The sequence below is a fragment of the Hyperoodon ampullatus genome, assembly GCF_949752795.1.
Source record: "Hyperoodon ampullatus genome assembly, contig: scaffold_231, whole genome shotgun sequence".
Classification (NCBI taxonomy): domain Eukaryota; kingdom Metazoa; phylum Chordata; class Mammalia; order Artiodactyla; family Ziphiidae; genus Hyperoodon; species Hyperoodon ampullatus.
In genome coordinates, this window is record NW_027640392.1 from 77,022 (window position 1) to 97,441 (window position 20,420).

General features: G+C 40.6%; 1 protein-coding gene across 1 annotated transcript; it reads right to left on the reverse strand.

Annotated features, from left to right (window-relative positions):
* Nucleotides 1–10,440: 10,440 nt before the first annotated feature.
* Nucleotides 10,441–16,728, reverse strand: LOC307070143 (UDP-N-acetylglucosamine--peptide N-acetylglucosaminyltransferase 110 kDa subunit-like; the record flags this gene model as incomplete). Its single annotated transcript, XM_079728723.1, has 5 exons — nucleotides 10,441–10,691; nucleotides 10,803–11,433; nucleotides 11,594–12,879; nucleotides 13,203–13,794; nucleotides 16,672–16,728. The coding sequence occupies 5 exons, from the start codon at nucleotides 16,726–16,728 to the stop codon at nucleotides 10,441–10,443; spliced, it is 2,817 nt and encodes a 938-aa protein (XP_079584849.1).
* Nucleotides 16,729–20,420: the final 3,692 nt, after the last annotated feature.

Sequence of the window (20,420 nt, forward strand, 5' to 3'; positions counted from 1 at the left end):
TCTTCCACAGACACGTAACCTGGAAACAAAACCCTGTTACAATAAGCAAAGCTTCAACGGAGCGGCTACTTTTCGGGCCAGGGAAAGGTTCATCCCTAAAGGAGGATGATGTGCTATGTAAAATGGCTGCAAGGTCACAGCCTTGAGGGCGTTGGAAGTCTATTATCCTATTCCACATTAAGTAGTTTGGTGAACTTCAAACGTCCGTTCATCTGCAACCAAGCTGGCAACCTTTAACTGATATTTCAAGCAGGTGAGAAATAAAGTAAAAGAAACCCCTACATTGATGTTCCTTGATTTACACTGTTAATTGGTTCATTAACATGTAATTCTGGCTAAGAATTACATTTGAGACTCCTTGCTCAGATTTTGGTTAACAGTACTAATCTTTAGAAATTCAAGTTCTTATTAATCAATAATTTGTCAGCTAGGATACGTTCAGGCATCAGCTGCAACTACAGAATAGGTGCACTGCCTCAGCGCTTTGGAAAGACATAATCTACAACACTACTAGCAGACAAAATTTCTGTTACTAGACAGCATATGTGCAATACAGAAAGACAAATACATATATTCATATGTGCTGCGGACCAGCCGGAGAAAGAGGATTTCACCGCCCAGGGTCAGAAGGTAAGGGGTAAGAAACTGAAGTAGCACCGACGAATGGGGTCAGAAGGACCAAGACAACTGATGGTTGCAAGGCAAGTTTTATTATGCTACGGTTGCAGATTATATAGACTAGAAAAGGGATGGTTGCCAGACGGTGGTTTAGATTATCAATACACTGTCTCGGCTCAAGGTTAACTTCTGTGGGAGAAAACCCATAAGCCCAGAATCATCCAAAATAACCTGCACGTGCAGGGGGGAGACAGCTTTGCTTGTCTCATTTTACATTCTTTCTGATTTCTGGGCCCTGGTGATTTATCTCCCATGGAATGGAACAAGGAGGGGAACAAGTAGGGACAGTCCCTTCGAGCAGCGGCGGCATGCCTGGCATGTCCGTAGCCTGATTTCAAGGCTGACTGTTTCCATCAGTTCCCCCTTTTTTATTTTTTAATTTTTGCTGCAAAATAATTCCATGAAGCTTAGTGCCGAGAGTATTATATTGTTGCATGAGGATACGAAACAGACATGAGAAGATTATTATCAATAATAGGCAAATTATGGCCAGGGTAATAAATCCTGACAACCCTCCAGTAATCCACGACTGAGGGTTTAACCACTTTAAGTGGTCCAGTAAAGTTTTAATTACATCTTTTTGTGAAATATCATCAAGATGTGCATTTTGTATATCCTGAATTTCAGCATTTAATTTCTTAAGATCAAGACTAATATTATTATCTGACCAAACACTCAGCAGATGCATTTTTACTTTTTCCCATTCCCAAATACAGTCATTGTACTTGTAAGGAGTAACACAAATCCATGTATACTTTTCATGACAAGCTAAACGCATGCTCAATTTTAATGCTGCCATCTGATCTCCAATCCCCAAAATTGCGTTTTTAAATTCATCTAACTTGTTATTCATCTGTAAATCTATGTGACTTTGTAAAGATAAAGCAAGACTGGTATTTTGAGATAACTGATTAGCAAAGTGAGCATGATTAATACTCTGTGAAAGAGCAAGACCGGCAGTAGCCGCGGTAGCAGACAGAGCAGCCAAGGCAAGTAAACTTACTGTTAGCCACCCAATAAAGCGTCTCCTTCTCTGCAAGGCTTTAGAGAGTTCCACCCATGCCTGTACTCCAGTATCTTCATACCAAGGTTCTCTCAGATGTACAGGCACCATAACATATATGGGTTGCTTTAGTATAAGCACAGATTGTGTTCCTGCAGAAGGGAACATACAACTGCTAAAAATACAATGAACACAGTTAATATTCTATCCTCCTTTGGAAGAATTACCAATGTTAATAAAACCAATCAAAAGTGTATATGGAGGAGCAACACAAGTTATAACAGGTGTATTGGAATAAGTTAGAGCTAGTTTCCATATATCCCAGTTCTTTTGAAACGCGATAAACCTATCTATGACGGGAATAGAAGAGATAAGAATTTACCCCTTGGTATAATCTATAGTACACCATATTTGGTTATTATTCCAAGATGCATTGTAACATTCAAAATTGGATCCAGGAAAGTTAATGGTCATAAAAGGAGGAAATTGAGTTTTTGATTTTCTCTTAAGAATAGTAACCATATGTCCAGCCATAAGTATCCCTTGTCCTCCAAGTAAATGCTTCATACACAAATAATTTCCTGAATCTTCACCTGTAACCTTGGCTATAGTAATAGCGGAATCCCTAAGTGGTGAGGCGTATGAGATTCGACCTCTAATATTAATAGGTTGCCCATTTTTATAGCAAATGATGGTATCCTTAAGATCCTCTCATCGGCTGGTAGCCGGGCATGTAAGAGTAATGTTGGTTCCTGTAAAACGAAGGATGCCTGGAGAGCCTGACAAACTAATTGATTGATCTGTTCCCTCATCAACATCTGTATGCTCATAACTAATAGCCTTTACACATCCAGTTTCCAGATTCAATGGGCTAAGACAGACAGGATAGGTACTAAACCAGTTAGTATAATTTACAGACATATTGATTTGTTTTATATTCCCAATAAGAGGCCCATAAACAGTATCATTGTAAAATACAGGAAACTCTGCTTCAGACCAAGATATGGGTTGTAATAGTGGAGGATCAGGTACATAGGCCCAGTAAGTTGCTGCATTAACAGAGGGAACACATGAAATGGTTGCCAACATAGCCAAAAATAAAGTCACAGGTGTAACAGGATTATTCTGTTGTTTCACTAACTCTTGAGCTCGTGAAACCAATTGTTTAATTTGTCCCCAAGTTGGAACATCACTCTTTTGAGTCATCCTGGCAAGTGGTCTCCTCTTCTTCTTCTTTTTCTGAATCAACACTGTCAAATTTTCGGGAGAGATACAGAGCTTCTTCATCTTCTGAACTAGGTGTGAGCTGTGGCGAGCCATCTATTTGCTTGACTAAGCGCTCAGGAAGCCAGAGAGGTCCAGGCGCTGATCTGGGAAAGATACTCACGTGACCACGTCCCCAAATCAACACAGGATCAGGACCACGCCAAGTGCTGGTTAGCGGATCTTTCCAGGGGACCTCCAGAGATTGAGAGGCCAATCTTGGCTCAGCCACCAACCTTTCCCCTGTCAACAGTGAGAAAATTTAAAATAAACAGAGCATGATTTATAAGGTTATGTAGTGTTGTTCTATATAATTCCCCCTTTTTTATTTTTTCAATAGTTAGCTTTAAAGATCTATTTGCACCTTGTATAATACCTTGTCCTTGAGGGTTATATGGAATGCCTGTAATATGGGTAATTTGTAATGAATCACAAAATGTTGCAAAAGCAACACTAGTGTAAGTGGGCCCATTATCTGTTTTAATAATTTTGGGAAGGTTCATGAAAGCAAAACAGTGTAATAAATGAGTGATAACATGTTTAGTAGCTTCTCGGGTCTGTGCTGTAGCACAGAGGAAACCACAATAAGTATCAATAGTGACATGAACAAACTGTAATTTCCCAAAAGACGGGATATGAGTAACATCCACTTGCCATAAATGACTAGGTAATAATCCACGAGGATTAACACCATAATGTGGAACAGGAAGGTGAGGTAAGCATTGTGGGCATTGCTTAACAATTTGTCGGGCGGCTTCACGAGTAAGGGAAAATTGTTTGCGTAATGTAGCCGCCGACTGATGGTGTAAAGCATGCGATTGTTGTGCTGCTTGTGAAGCAGTTTGATCATAACTTACCATAATATGAGGGTGTCCAGAACATGGACCATGGGTATCAACAGTATGAAGATAATGAATGCAATACCTTAGCCATTCTTGACAGCATGACGAACGGAAAGGAGGAGGACGGTAAATTGGGATATGTCCTGCTTTAGGGAAAAGAGATTGAGGAGGAAGAGTAACTTTAACTTTATTTTTGGGAGGAAAATGCACAGGATAAAGATCACGTTTAGATCGAGTTAAAACATCTGCAGTCGCATTCATTTTAGACAATGGACCAGACAAGTTAGAATGAGCATGGATATGCAGAGCTGCAACAGGACCAACGTGGGAACGAATAAGCTGTTGAAGCAAACGAAAAGAGGATGATAATTCAGGGTCATTAGTATATCCTCTGGTCGCAGTCTCCAGAAGAAATAATAAGCTGATAAGATATTTACTATCAGAAAACAAATTAAAAGATATAGAAGGCAAATGTTTAAAAGCCATAATGACAGCATACAGTTCAACACGTTGAGCTGAAGTCAAGGAAGTTTGTTTAAGGAGTTTTGTTCCATCGTCAATGATTACAGTAGCCACTCTTGAAGAAGAACCGTCTGTAAAAACCAAAGGTACATGAGGAATAGGCTGTTACCTAGTTATAGAAGGAAAGATATAAGAGTTAAGTTTGCTGAATTGGATTGATTTATCAGCAGGGTAATGTCATTCCAAGGTACCTGAAAATCCTGCAAGAACAAGACCCCATTCACTACTATGTTGAAAAAGCCAATTTTGTTGACTAACTGAATAAGGGATAATAATTTGAGAAGGTTCTATACCTATAAGTTGTAAGCATCTAGTTCTACCTTGCATTATTAACTTAATAATAAGTTCATAATAAGGGTTAATAACTTTAGAGGATGTAGTTTTCATATGAATCCATTCAATAATTCCAACAGTTTGCCATAAGATGGCAGTAGGCACATAAGGTGTTGGACAAACAACTAAAGAAATTGGCAGGTGAGTATGTATTCGAGTTAATTGTGCAGAGCTGATCGCTCTATTAACTATTTGTAAAGCTTGAAATCCTCTGGAGTCATAGATCGTGAAGTAGAAGGATCTGAGTCACCTTTAAGAATATCAAATAAAGGCTCTAACTGAGCAGTAGTAAGTTCTAAGGAAGGCCTTAGCCAATTAATATCTCCAAGTAATTTTTGAAAATTATTTAATGTTTTTAAATTGTCAACTCGAATTTGCAGTTTTTGAGGCCTAATGGTAGAGTTATCAATATATTTTCCAAAATAGAAAAATGGAGATTGTCTTTGAATTTTTTCTGAGGCAATGACCAAGCCAAATGATTGTAAGGATTGTTGTAAAAATTGAGAAGCAGTCTCTAATAAAGAAATATTATCAGTGGCTAAAAGTATATCATCCATATAATGTATGAGATATAACGTTGGAAACCTTTTTCTCACAGGAGTTAAGGCCTGAGCCACATATATTTGGCATAATGTAGGACTATTTGCCATGCCCTGAGGCATTACTTTCCATTGATATCTCCTCATGGGTTCCTTAAAATTTAAGGAAGGCAAGCTAAAAGCAAAATGTTTTCTATCTTCAGGAAACAAAGGAATAGTGAAAAAACAATCTTTAAATCTATAACTAAAAGATGATAATTGTGTGGTATGGCTGCTGGAGAGGCTAGGCCTAGTTGAAGAGCTCCCATTATTAGCATAGTTTTATTAACAGCTCTTAGACCCTGTAATAACCTATATTTTCCAGATTTTTTCTTGATAAAAAAAATAGGAGTATTCCAAGGACTATTGGAAATTTCTAAATGCCCTAATTGTTCCAGTACTAATTGTTCTGCAGCTTCTAATTTCTCCTTTGTGAGGGGCCATTGGTCCACACATACAGGGTCATCACTCAGCCAAGTAATTGGATCAGCAGTGAGTGGAGGAGAATCCAAGGCCCCTAAGAAAAACCCAAACCTTTTCTATCACTTTTTATTTTCACATCAATAGGATAGACAGTTCCTTTTTGATTTGTTCCCAGCCCTTTTGTGGGAAGAAATCCTTGATCCAACACCATATTAGAGACTTGAGAATTTGGACTATAAAGTAATACTCCCATTTCTTTTAATATATCTTGGCCCAAGAAGTTTAAAGGCAGCCCAGGCAAAACATAAGGCTGGAAGTATCCTCAATGGCCCTCACTACCTTGCCATAATAATAACTGACTACTTTGCATAGGAGAAAAACTCTGTCCTATTCCTTGAAGTTCTGTAATAATAGGACGAACGGGCCAATGTTTAGGCCAGTGCATCTGCGTCATAGAAGAGACATCAGCTCCAGTGTCTAACAAACCTGAAAAAACCTTTCCATTAATGGTTCATTTCATTTCTGGACGTTCTTTCCCTATCTTCTGAATCCAGTAGGCAGCACTAGATGACCCAAAAGCCTTTGTTTCTCTCTTTTGATGTTGTAAAATTTGTCCATGAGGTACAAAGGGCAAAAGTAGCAATTGTGCAATTTTATCACCAGGAGAAATCGTCATTATATTTTTTATAGTTTGTGCCATGATTTTTATTTCTCCTTCGTAGTCAGAATCTATGAGTCCTGGCATAATAGTTAAACCCTTCATGGCGACACTACTTCTTCCCAATAATAGTCCAATCAAACCCTTGGGTAAAGGTCCATAGATGCCCATAGAGAGGGCCTGAGGACCCATTTCAGGAGTTAATACATATCGGGCAGAGGTACTGAGGTCCAGTCCTGCGCTTCCTGCTGTTGCTCTGGAGAGCGAAGATATTGTATGTTTTTGTTTTTGGTTAATGTCTGATTGATAGTTTGAGGAGGATACACAGACGTTGCCCCTATTATTCGTTGGGGCCGGGGAAGGCCCCGGGAGGAGTTTCCCGACAGTGGTGTCCCATCCTTGTGGGCCACTGAGCGACAATCTCGTGCCCAACGTTTTCCCTTATTGCATTTAGGGCGTAAACCAGGGATTTTCTGACCATCTGGAGGGTTTTGAGTAGGGAAGGAAGGACCAGGGTGACAATGAAAAGATCCACATTCTCCAGCAAAATGACCTGCCTTTCCGCATTGAAAACTAGTGTTTGTTCTCTTTTGATTGTTTTTAAACCCCACTTTAGTTAATGCTGCAGCCATAGCAGCACCCTGTATATAAGCAGGCCCCATGTCTGCACAAAGGCGAATATAATCCTCCAATGTTCCCCGTTTTCTCCAAGGTCGAATTGCAGCCTGATGTGCATTATTAGCGTTTTCAAAAGCAAGTTGCTTAACTACAATTGTACCAGTGAGTCCATCCACAATGAGTCTCCCCACCGGCTGTAACAATCTGTCTACAAAATCAGCATATGGTTCATCAGGTCCCTGTCTCATTTTTGAAAGATCCTCAGTTTTGTGTGTAGAAGATAATTTCCTCCAGGCTTGTAATGCCAAATGATTTATTTGAGGATAAGCAACAAAGGTATAAGTTAATTGATCTTGTAAAGAAATATATGGTCCTTCCCCAATCAGCATATGATAATCAACTGGAATATCATGGGTAGCATTCTTTTCTGCTTGTTCAGCAGCCCGTTCATAAAAATCAAACTTCCATATTAAATAATCTCCACCATTTAAACAAGCTCGTGCAATAGACTTCCAATCAGCGGGGGAAAGAGCTTCTCCTGCAATAGTGTCAACCATAGCAGTAGTAAAAGGAGCAGTGGGCCCATATTGAGCACAAGCAGATTTTAAATCTTTCAAAACTTTAAAAGGAAGAGCCTGATGCTCCCTAATACCCTGTTGAGGATTATTAGGATCAGGTCTTTCTAGGACAGGACAACAGAAAATAGGATCTTCTCCTCGTTTTATTGCTGCTTGTACAGCATGTTGCAAGAGACTGAGCATTTTTACAGATGTAGATTTTTGAGGAAGACAGTCCTTACTAACTTGCAGCTTTTTCACTGACTTATCTATCATAGCCATTAGAAAATCATCCTCAGGATATTTCTCTCTTTTATGTTTAAAAGCCTCATCTGTTAAGTCAAAATGTTCCTCTTCATCTGAAATATTTAAATTAATTAGCTCTTTCGGTTTAGGAAGTGGTGACACAGTAGCTGATAATACAGTCTTTTCTTCTGTCAGAGGCTTATGTTTTTCTGACTTTACATTCAAATCAACACTATCATGAGAAGAACCTAAACATATTTTTATCAGATTCCACAAACTAAATGTAACAACGGCAGTATGAGTAGGCCCTCGAGACTCATAATAATTTTTTAAATCTTCTCCAACTTTCTGCCAGATTTCTATGTCACAGAGCCACCATCAGGAAACCAGGGAGATACATCATGGATATGCTGCAAAAATTCAGTCAACTGTGAGGTAGAAACTTTATTACCCCGAGCTTTAAGCATCGAAAGTAAAGCCGGAGCAAATAATTCACGCTCCTTTGAGCCCTTTTGCCCCATCTTATTTTACTTCTGACTGTTGCCTTATGCCTCTATTAGTTTCACTTTTACTCGTGGCCACACATATTTTGCATAAGGGTTCTCTTACCTGCACTTTCTTTTTCTTTTAATTGCCTTCACGCTTCAGGTCCCTGTTCGGGCGCCACTTGCCGCGGACCAGCCTCAGAAAGAGGATTTCACCGCCCAGGGTCAGAAGGGACGGGGTAAGGAACTGAAGTAGCACCGACGAATGGGGTCAGAAGGACCAAGACAACTGATGGTTGCAAGGCAAGTTTTATTATGCTACGGTTGCAGATTATATAGACTAGAAAAGGGAAGGTTGCCAGACGGTGGTTTAGATTATCAATACACTGTCTCGGCTCAAGGTTAACTTCTGTGGGAGAAAACCCATAAACCCAGAATCATCCAAAATAACCTGCACATGCAGGGGGGAGACAGGTTTGCTTGTCTCATTTTACATACTTTCTGATTTCTGGGCCCTGGTGATTTATCTCCCGTGGAATGGAACAAGGAGGGGAACAAGTAGGGACAGTCCCTTCGAGCAGCGGCGGCATGTCTGGCATGTCCGTAGCCTGCTCTCAAGGCTGACTGCTTCCCACACATATGTTGGCTTGTTTAAGCCTCAAGCCCTCGATCCTTTGTTGAAATACAATAATTTCATTCCTATGGTTTTCAATACCAAAAACTCAACCTCCAGGAGGACTAAAGTCTAATTTGTACTCCAAACCAAGTAGCAGTGCAGTTCGCTACTACTGAGGCTGAATCCATAAAGACTTCAAGACCACGACCAGAAGACAAGTTATTATATATAATACCCTAGAAGGCCTGAAACATAATTATCATATACATAGCTGCTCCTTCAGAGCTTTTTACCTTTAACATGATTTTTTTTTTTTTTCGCGGTACGCAGGCCTCTCACTGTTGTGGCCTCTCCCGTTGAGGAGCACAGGCTCCAGACACGTGCAGGCTCAGCGGCCATGGCACACGGGTCCAGCCGCTCCGCGGCATGTGGGATCTTCCCGGACCGGGGCATGAACCCGTGTCCCCCGCATCGGCAGGCGGATTCTCAACCACTGCGCCACCAGGGAAGCCCTATAACATGTTTTTTGATGAAAGTTATTTAATGTACTGGAGATAACTGTGACTTACTGATCAAATATTTGAATACTTATACTTACCTGGGATTTCATTTCTGCTGAAAGAAAAAGGAAGAACAGGACTCACCTAAACAAAAAAACAAACTTTAGAAATGAAAGTAAAAATGTTATCACACACTATCACTTTTGGAAGCAGCATAGAGGGGCAGTCAACGGTAAAACACTGGTGAAATAGGTCAAAACTCTAGGCCAAATATCCATTATTATTATCATCAGTGACAGTACCACAACTGTGCCCTTCATAATTAATAAGCACTCCTAAGAATCTTCATTTGGCACCAGATGATGTGTTTAAGAGAAACACTCTGGGAGGTTCTGAATCAGACTTGGTTTTGTGTTAGCCAAGTTACAGGAGAATTTTTACAGTGGGGGGAAGGGAAGAAGGAAACGGAGCAGAAAAAGAACTGAAGCCATCATGTACAAACCAAGAAAGCACTGAGCGTTCCAAACGTTATGTCAGACACTAAAGTGACTGATACAGGCTCAAGTGGTTTATAAAACCTATAAAAGGACTACAGCAGCAAAGTCCCCATTTATCTGTAGAGTTCAGAAACTAAAACAAGGAATATTTTAGCTTAAAACCTTATCTCAAGAGAATCATATACACTTCACATGAATAAAAATACCTGAAACCAAACATTTTTAAAAGCTCCAATACCCAAAATATAAAGAAAAAAATTAATTCAGAAGACTCAATCAATCCATGATAATCACAAAACGGCTGGGCATTGTCTATCTCCCTTCCACACTAACCATCCATCCCCTGGAAGGCCAAGGGAGATCAGACCTTCCAGACTTACCTTCCAGACCTTCCAAACACCTGGCTGCTGCAAAATTCGATGGAGACTCCTTGTGGAACAGCAGTTTCCCATCTCTTGTGTCTCTCCCTATCGTGATCATGCAGGAAGCAAGTCTGGCTGTGCTATTTCTTATCATTGTCTGTCACCCATCTGCAACATGATATTGAAAAAGTAGTTCCCTTTCCCTCAGAAGGTTGAGGCTCAGCTACAGGGGTAATTCTCCTGGGCACACAGTCATAATTTAGGCCGACTCAGTGACTTCAACAGGCTTAATCATGTGATCGGGTTGGTTGCCAGCTGCATAATGCTCCCACATCTGTAGATAGAGCCGCTCTAGTTCCATCGTGTATTGTTTGGTGTTGAACAGAGGGCTAGATGTTCTCTGCTTCCAGACTTTGCCACGAATTTTCTTCAGGTATTCGAGATCAGTTCCCAGTTTCACAGCTATCTCTTCATATTCTTGTGTATTTTTAGCAATCAGCTCAAGGCAGCCTAAACAAGTGAGCTGGGAAGCTGCAACTCAGGAAGCAAGAGTCTCTCCTGGCATAGTCACCATGGGGGTCCCTGCCCAAAGGACGTCCATCCCTGTGGTGTGTCCATTACAGAGTGGAGTGTCCAAGCAGACATCAGCCAGCTGGCCTCTCCGAACATGTTCCTCTTTAGGAGCAACAGGGGAAAAAATGATACGGTTCGGGGGAAGGCCCATATTTTGTGCGTACTGTTGAATATTAGCTTCTCCTGCTGCTGGAAAACGCAACAGCCACAGTACACTATTGGGAACATGCTTCAGAATATTTGCCCACATCTGTAAAGTAGATGGGTCAATTTTGTATAACTGATTAAAGTTACAGTACACAATGGCATCTTCTGGTAACCCGTACTGAGAACGTGTGGTTACAATAATGGTACGGGGAACCTCCTCTCCAGTGGCAGCCTTATTGTTGATCAGGGTAGTTGCCAGTCCATTGCTAATACTGAATCCATTAATTGTAATCTGAATTTGTCCTCTGTTAATCATTTCAACAACTGCTTCTGCAACAGTATTCATAGGAATGACAGGCATACTAAGAGCTGTATTACTGCTGTCTGAATTGTCTTCTCCATCAGGACATTTCATCTTGACTATTTGCACATCTGATAGACTATCAAGAAATGCTTGGAGGTCGATGCCATTCAGCACAATCCGATTGTCATAAATGTGCCCATTGGACTTAAAATCGATGACGGCTTTTGTCTTCAGGTGAGGGAACATGATCACCAATAAAGAAAGTATGGGGCATATAAGCCAGTTTCTCAGAATACTGCTCAGCAACTTCAGCAGGTGAAGTTTCCTGATCAGTGATGATATAATCCATGAAAAGCACGCCACTAGTCCCAGGGTACCCCAGCCACACTGCCTGAATAGGAGCTGGCCTGAGAGCAAAGAGTTCATTTCGAGCACCCCTGGTATAACCATTCATGTTTACAAGGATGTGTATACCATCTTGATGGATGCGATCAGCTGCTTTCCCATTGCATGGAATCTGAGAAAGATCAATGAAATGATTGGCTTCTGCCATCACCTTCGCTCGGAAGTTTGTGCCATCATGTGGGCTCAGGGCATAACAGAATATCTCAAATTTATCAGGATTGTGCATGCCTGGAATAGACTGCATAAGATGAGAAGTAGGATGATTCCCAAAGTCAGAACTCACGTATCCTACACGCAGTCGACCATCACTGAGCTTCAAGTCTTTTGGATGTTCATACGGTGGTTTATGAAGGACACTTATGTTAGCCAAGCAGAGGTTCCCATGCCTCTCAGCAATAGCCTTCCTGAAGCCATGAGAAAGAGGATAGAGCATACTATGATGAGGCTGCACAGAAGGCAACCTATTCTTCTCCAACTGGTCAGCCACAATGCTGGCCAACTTCTTCATTCGCTCCTCATAGTCTGTCCAATCACAGACAACCTGCAGGCAATGAGCCAAATTACAGTAAGCGTCAGGAAAATCAGGTTGAAGCTTCAGAACAGTGCGATAAGAAGCAATTGCTTCTGGAATATTCCCTGCATCCTGGTGAATGGAAGCCAGATTGCTGTGGGCATCCGCAAATGCAGGGCTGATCTGAACGGCACGAGTATAACACTGCAAGGCTCCCTGAACATCCTGCATCTCCCATAGAGTGTTTCCCATATTACAGTGGGCCTCAGCAAAGGTAGGACTGATTCGAATAGCCTCCTTGTAATGCATCAGAGCTTCGTGCAGTTTTCCCTGCTGCTTCAATACACTTGCTAAATTTGAATGGGCATCAGCACAGTCTGGGCAGAGCTCTAATGCTTTACGATACAAGCGAACTGCCTCTTCACTGTTTCCCTGTTCTCCTTTGATGTTGGCTAGGTTATTCAGAGAGTCTGCATGGGTGGGACACAGCCGGAGAGCTGTATGATAACAATCTTCTGCTTCAGCAACACTGCCCATCTCTTTGAGAGCGTTGCCTAGGTTGCAGTAAGCATCAGGGAAATGTGGTTGCAGTTCAATAGCTCGCCTGTGGGTGTCTATTGCCAGATCCATCAGGCCTTGCTCATAGTATACACAAGCCAGGTTGCCATGTACCACTGCATGATTTGGACTCAAGCTTAGGGCACGAAGGTAAGCTGCCACAGCTCTGTCAAAAATCCGTGCCTCATTGAAGACATTTCCTAAATTGATATAAGCATCCAGGAAATTGGGGTCAAGGGTGACAGCCTTTTCAAAGTGATGAACTGCAAGCCAAATCTCCCCTTGTGCATTGAAAACACAGCCAAAGTGGTTGAGAGTCCGCCTGCCGATGCAGGGGACACGGGTTCGTGCTCCGGTCCGGGAAGATCCCACATGCCGCGGAGCGGCTGGGCCCGTGAGCCATGGCCGTTGAGCCTGCGCGTCCGGAGCCTGTGCTCCGCAATGGGAGAGGCCACAACAGTGAGAGGCCCACATACCTCAAAAAAAAAAAAAAAAAAAAAAAAGAAAACACAGCCAAGATTACTCCAAGCTACTGCAAAGTTCGGTTGCGTCTCAATTGCTTTCAAATAACATGCCTTGGCTTCTTCTAAGCCACCCAGGGCTTTGAGCAGGTTCCCCAGGTCACTGCGAACACAGTACAAATCAGGATTGTACTGAAGAGCAGAGACGTAAGCTTGTGCTGCCCCTTCCATGTCGCCTGCTGCTACCAAAGCGGCTGCCAGGTTAATAGAACCATCGATGAAATCTGGTTTGAGACGCAATGCATGCCGGTAATGCTCAGTTGCTTCCTGCAACTGCCCTCTTTCCTTGTACACATTCCCCAAATTCGAATAGGCTTCTGCCAGAAGAGGGTTCTGTTTAATTGCCAGAGTACTAAAGTGGGCAGATCTGTCCAGCCTTCGACACTGGAAGTGTATAGATGAAAGTAATAAAAGTACACCAGTATTGCCTGGCTCTTGTCTCCAGAGCTGCATGCAGTGTCTCTCAGCTGTCTCAAAATCTCCTGCCTGATATTCTCGATGTGCCAACTCAGTTAACCCTTGGAAGGAAAGCATACGTTTCGTTGGTTCTGTGCTGTCGGCCACGTTGCCCATGGAAGACGCCATCTGGAGCTTCTGGAGAGAGTGAAAAAAGGGGGTAATTGAGTCCCGCTGCCGCCACTACTGGCAAGAATGTTTCTAGTTGTAGGAGACACGAGTGCAGCAGCCGTACCACTGCTTTGACAGGCTTAAGCGGTGGCAACAGTTACAGGCACCGAACCTTAGGAACTCTGGTTGGCCATCTACCTCTCATGCTCTTGAAATCTTAATTCTTAACCCTGCCCTCTTCCACCATTTTTCTCCTAATCAGGGAATAAAAATTACCTATCCATTTGCCTTAGAAGAAATCAAAAGTCAGTAGGCCAAACACTTTTTAAAATATTGTTTTCTGTCCATTTGGAAATGAAATTCATGATTGACTTTTCTTCATCATTCATATAGTCAACGTGGAAAACATTAGGGCTGTGAATTTCAATACAGTAAGATAAAATTTTAAATTGGCCTTCCCAAACCACTAATAAGTAACCGATGTTGTATATAATGCTAAAATCTTAGAGACTGAGTTTGATATTTTAAAAGTTCTGAAAACATCAGCTAATTTCTCCTCATCAAATTTCTTATGCCTCAAACCTGAGTATTACTTTTTGAAAGATAAATTTATTTATTTTTATTTATTTATTTTTATTTTGGCTGCATTGGGTCTTCAGTGCTGCGTGCAGGCTTTCTCTAGTTGCAGCGAGCAGGGGCTACTCTTTGTTGCAGTGCCCGGGCTTCTCATCACAGTAGCTTCTATTGTTGTTCCACAACTCTATGGGTTCCTTTTTAGGTCCTACGAAGAACCCTAGAAATTAGTTCATGTAATTATAGGTTTTTGCAAAATTGTCAAAAGTGAGATATTTTAATTTCCATCAAGTAAGACCAGCGTCTCTTTCTTTGTCAATTTTCCTTCTATCATATTCTGCTATGTTGGATCATATTGGATTGGTCACAGGCTTTTTGGAAATCTGGCTAAGGAGATGTTTTCAGTGAGGCTATTATGTGATTTTCAGACACCACCATATGTAATTGACTATATACTATCCCATTACAGGAATAACTTCCAGTACTCTTACTGACTACTCTACTGACTTAACTAGCACAAGACACAGAAGCATAAGGACAAAAACCACCTTACAATATAGCCATGTCTTGCACTTCACAGCTCTCAAAGCATGTGCATTTGAAGAAGAAAAAAAGAACTGAAAAGTATAAAACCAGAAGTTATGCTGTGGAAAATTATTTCAATCATCAGGCATGTGAAAGATAAGTCAAAGATTCAGTTTTCTTCAATGCTTAGTCAAAATGGAAATTTCCTTCTGTCAAGAATATACTCCAGGGCTTCCCTGGTGGTGCAGTGGTTGAGAGTCTGCCTGCCGATGCAGGGGACACGGGTTCGTGCCCCGGTCCGGGAAGACCCCAAATGCCACGTAGCAGCTAGGCCCGTGAGCCATGGCCACTGAGCCTGCATGTCCGGAGCCTGTGTCCCGTAATGGGGAGAGGCCACAACAGTGAGACGCCAGCATACCGCAAAAACAAACAAACAAACGAAAAAAACACAATATACTCCAGGGGCTTCCCTGATGGCACAGTGGTTAGGAAGCCACCTGCCAATGCAGGGGACACAGGTTCGAGCCCTGGTCCGGGAAGATCCCACATGCCGCGGAGCAACTAAGACCGTGTGCCGCAACTATGGAGCCTGCGCTCTAGAGCCCGTGAGCCACAACTACTGAGCCTGCGAGCCACAACTACTGAAGCTTGTGGGCCTAGAGACCGTGCTCTGCAACAAGAGAAGCCACCGCAATAAGAAGCCTGCACACCGCAACAAAGAGTATCCCCCAGTCGCTGCAACTAGAGAAAGCCTGCGCACAGCAATGAAGACACAACACAGTCAACAATAAATAAATAAATAAATAAAAGAATATACCCCATCAATAATGTGTGCAATGGAATGGTGTGAATGAGTATTTTATCAGAATTCCTGTAATGCACAAACCTATAGCAGTACTGAAATCAGTAATGCATTTATAATAGTAAATATTTATGAGGAAGTAATCCATAGAGGTTTTCTCAAAGATAACAATGAAAATTAATGTGACATTATCAATAATAAATTGTGACGCTGAAATAAACTTTTCTAAACTATTAATAACTAAAAGCAAACTCTAAACAACCATGTTAAAAGAAATCTATGTCTATAAACTACAAAGTTTATTTCTTAAAATTTTATTTCTAAAACACATAAACTGTCATATGAGGAGGCAGTTAAAGAATATATAGCTACAAGAGTGGGGAAAAAGTTTTATAGAGACACATCTGGCAGTAATTAATTTTCAAATGTCATTTTTCTAGATTTTGTGACACCTATAGTATTGATATTTGAAAGCATTTAAAAAATTGTAATTGGAAGATTTGCTACTTCCAGGTAGAGTAAAATATTTTGAAGCAAAACACCATTTCCACTGAGAAAAATAAAAAAAGCCAAATAAAATAGTCAGCATTCAATCAAAAATTTCTAGACATACCAAGAGATAGAATCATATGACTAAAATTCTAAGAAAAGAACAGATAATACAAAAATATTTAGATAAGATATTGTGTATATTTATCAGGAAAAGTCTTTATCAAGAAAAGACTTTAAAATCATCAGAATTAATATTATATTTTATTTATTTGTATATTTTATTTATATATAGATATTTATATATTTATATAAAGAACGTAAAGATAAAGCCCTAGTTAGGGCAGTGACAAAAGCAGTAGCAGTGGGAGTGAAAAGAAATGGTTATATGCAAGGACATTTTGTCAGTAAAAGTCCAAGATCAAATGTCTGACTGCATACATGGGATGGATAGATGGAGTGGGAAAAATCAAAGTTAACTATAGAGGTTCTAGTGAAGATGGGGTTGCCATTACCCAACCCAAGGGGTTGCGATCATCCCCAAGGTCTATGAGACTCCAAGGGAAGGTCATGGTCGAGGAAAAGTTAATTGCTGGGAAAATAAGACTCCCAGTCTCTCCATCTCCCTATACTAGTTTTTGTTTTAACATCTTTATTGGAGTAAAATTGCTGTACAATGGTGTGTTAGTTTCCACTTTATAACAAAGTAAATCAGTTATACATATACATATGTCCCCATATCTCTGCCCTCTTGCATCTCCCTCCCTCCCACCCTCCCTGTCTCACCCCTCTAGGTGGTCACAAAGCACAGAGCTGATCTTCCTGTGCTATGCGGCTGCTTCCCACTAGCTATCTATTCCTTTTTGTTTTTCTCATATACGTAGCAGCATTTCATTCAAGGGGAAAGGCATTGATCTGACTGGTCAAATTAAACACCATAGTTGAAGGCACATTTACAGTGGTTACTTCCTCCACAATTTAGAAAGTAAAGTTCACAATTTCCCTCTTCCTACACAGTGGAACACATTGGCCATTCCTCCAAAGTTTCCACTCCATAGAGTGGACCAGAGATGACGTTAGCCCAGAACTGGGAGCTTGGCATGAGATGGTGTCAACGCCACCTAGAGCTCTGGCATAAGTTATGACCCAACCCAGCTCTACAGAGACCTCTGCATGGAATCTTGTGTCAGCCATAATAATGTGATTCTGTTTTTCATTTGGTTTTCTTCTTTGCTTAACTTTCCCTGGCCACTCTGACAAACAAAATTTCAGGCAATCTTGGGCCACTCACTAACTTTATTCCATCTAATGTTATCCAGATTCCCAAGAAAATTACTAACAATAAAGGGGGAAATTTGGAACATGGTGAGTTTTTTTTTTTTTTTTTTTTTTTTTTTTTTTTTTTTTTTTTTTTTTTTTGCTGTACGCGGGCCTCTCACTGTTGTGGCCTCTCCCGTTGCGGAGCACAGGCTCTGGATGCGCAGGCTCAGCGGCCATGGCTCACGGGCCCAGCCGCTCCGCGGCATATGGGATCCTCCCAGACCGGGGCACGAACCCGTATCCCCTGCATCAGCAGGCGGACTCTCAACCACTGCGCCACCAGGGAGGCCCTATGGTGAGTTTTAAGTGCCTGAAATATACAGTTAACTGAATCCAGTTAAGTAGCAAATTCTTTGGATCTCAAATATGCCAGTAGAAGAGCAGACTAAGCTCAATTTAATGTACTCTTACTGGAGACACATGTAAGTTCTGGGTCAATTTTGAAAATGTTAAAAGCACATAGCTGAGATTAAAAGAAAGAAAGGAACACCTGCATGTTTCCGAAAGTAACAGAGAAATTAAATCCAGAGAAATAAGAGCAGACTGATGTGTATGGGTTCCGTTCCTTAGTATAGGCCTTATGTAAATAGGGGCTGGAGCTAGAAATCTAACATTACCTTGAGGCCAGGAATTTAGACTCAGAATGGAACAATATTGAGAAGTTAGTACAGATATCCTACAGAAATTTCATGAGGAACTGCTTAGTCCATTAAGAGGGCCAAGGGAGGTGGTGAGGAAGATTGATATCTCTTGAAAACCTTCAGGTACAGAAAACATCAACACCTCTGAAAAGTAGGCCTGTCCTTCCCAGAGTTGTGATGGCCAGGTTGTCACTAACCTCTAAGGACCTGTATGAATCAGAAACTGCAAGGAGAGTAATTCAAAGAAAAACAGATGCAGGATGGGTGTGGCAATAAATCCTAGGACCCTATCAGAAACAAAATTAAAACCACTCTAGAGGGAAATTTTAACAAACCAGGGCAGAGAGTATCCTAACCAGAATAGAATAATAATTCTGAGGAAGTTACTTTACTTATTTAAGTAATATTCAATGCATTTCCATGGCCAGGCCCTTTTGAAGAATTCTAAAACATATACAAACAATTCATTTACATCTTATATATCCCACCATCCAGAGCAAAATTCACTTAAGAACTGTACTGGTGGAAATTGGGCAGCACTATGGAGAAAATAAAAAGGTGTTTACCATCAAAAAACATGAAGGTAAGAAAGATAATGTCTAATTTTTTAATTATCCTGTGGTTTCTTGAAATCTTTTGGAAACCCAAAATAGAGAAACCTAGGAGGAAATGAAGATTTAAATATTTAGAGATTTATCAACTCATCTATAAAAGCTTTATTAATCTCTTCTTTTAATAACATTCCTGAGAGGTATAAATGTGTCCAGTGATAGGGTTGAATAAGCCTGAGAGAAGTTCAATTGTTTACTATTCTTGGTCAGCTCTTAAGACCTTTCAGGAGCATCTTGATTTTCATGGCCTCATCCAACAAAAGCAGGATATTTTACAGAAAGTCCTGGTCCACTTTTTGGCTTGCTTTTGTGTTTATGTTTTTGGTTTTTTCACATTGGGCGGTACATTAGGCTACCTATTGCATACTCCCTCATTCATGCATGCATTCATTCAAACAATATTTACTGAGTTGAGACATTTAATTAACACTCAATAAATGATGTTTAGATGAATGAATGCGCTTTTTATCAAAGTAAGTGTAAGTACTGAGAAAAATTACAGAATGTATGATCCCAGCCCCACAAAAGCTTATAACTGTGTTGAGGATATAACAGATGCTGATGAAATAACTAATATATCATATTGGACAGTTTCTAAGTTCAAAAATGAGTTTTTATAAATAATCAGAGCCTAAGGAGGACAAAGAAGGGACAGTTCATTATGGGTTGAATCTATCAATAAATGTACATTTCAGATGAGATTTGAGATTGACCTCAAAGAAGAGGACTTAGATATATGAACAGAGAACAAAAAAGGCATGGTGATAGCATGTGCATAGATAGTGTGGCCAATATTTATGTTCTTCATTAAAGATAGTCAGAGATAACCCAAATGTAACTGTTTCCATGGGTCCATTCTCAGTATCCAAAGAAAACGGCAAATCCTATCTCAGTAAAACTAATGAAAAACACAGTCTTTAACAAAGAGATTGTGAAGGAAAGGGGTAGAGAAAGGCTTGCATCCCACACCACACAACAAAACTTATTGAATTATTTAATTTTCTCCCTCTGAAAATTTCCTCTCCCTCTCTCTGTACGTGTCTCTTCTCCCACATCTGGCCACACTCTACCAGCCATCTTTCCAGATCTTTCCAGAACTCTCCATCCTAGTTTCATTAGGCCACAATTTAAACATCTCACAGGTCTCCAGGATGCATCCCCATCACTTATTCCACAAAGACAAACAAAGGACACTTCTCAGGATCACGTTTCTTTGAAGGAAGAGGTCATGAGGAGTGATTATAAATAATATAAGGTGGAGAGCAGTGACTTAAAATACCATTTTTCACCTTAGAATGTGAATACAGGGAACTTTGGGAAACTAGAAAATCTAGAAAGGATTCACTGATAATTATTTATGTTCAATGAATAAAATAAAATGTAATAATATGGCTAAACTCTGAGAGATTAACTTTCTCAAAAGTTGCTTTCACACACCTTCACTATTGGGATGTTTGATAAACACACCTTCCCTTCTTTACTTTCTTCTTTCTTTGCAGATACTGGCACCAAATATTCAAACAATAAGAACCTTCCCATAAGTCCCTTGCCAGGCAAGATTAAGGTATAACAATCCCAACAAATTTTTGAAGAAGATAACTGGTTGAAAGCACAGGAAAAGAGCTGGGTTTCTCTTATTCAACAGTCACATAATAAGTAATGTGGGAATTGGTTTAAAAAGTCTCTCTGCAT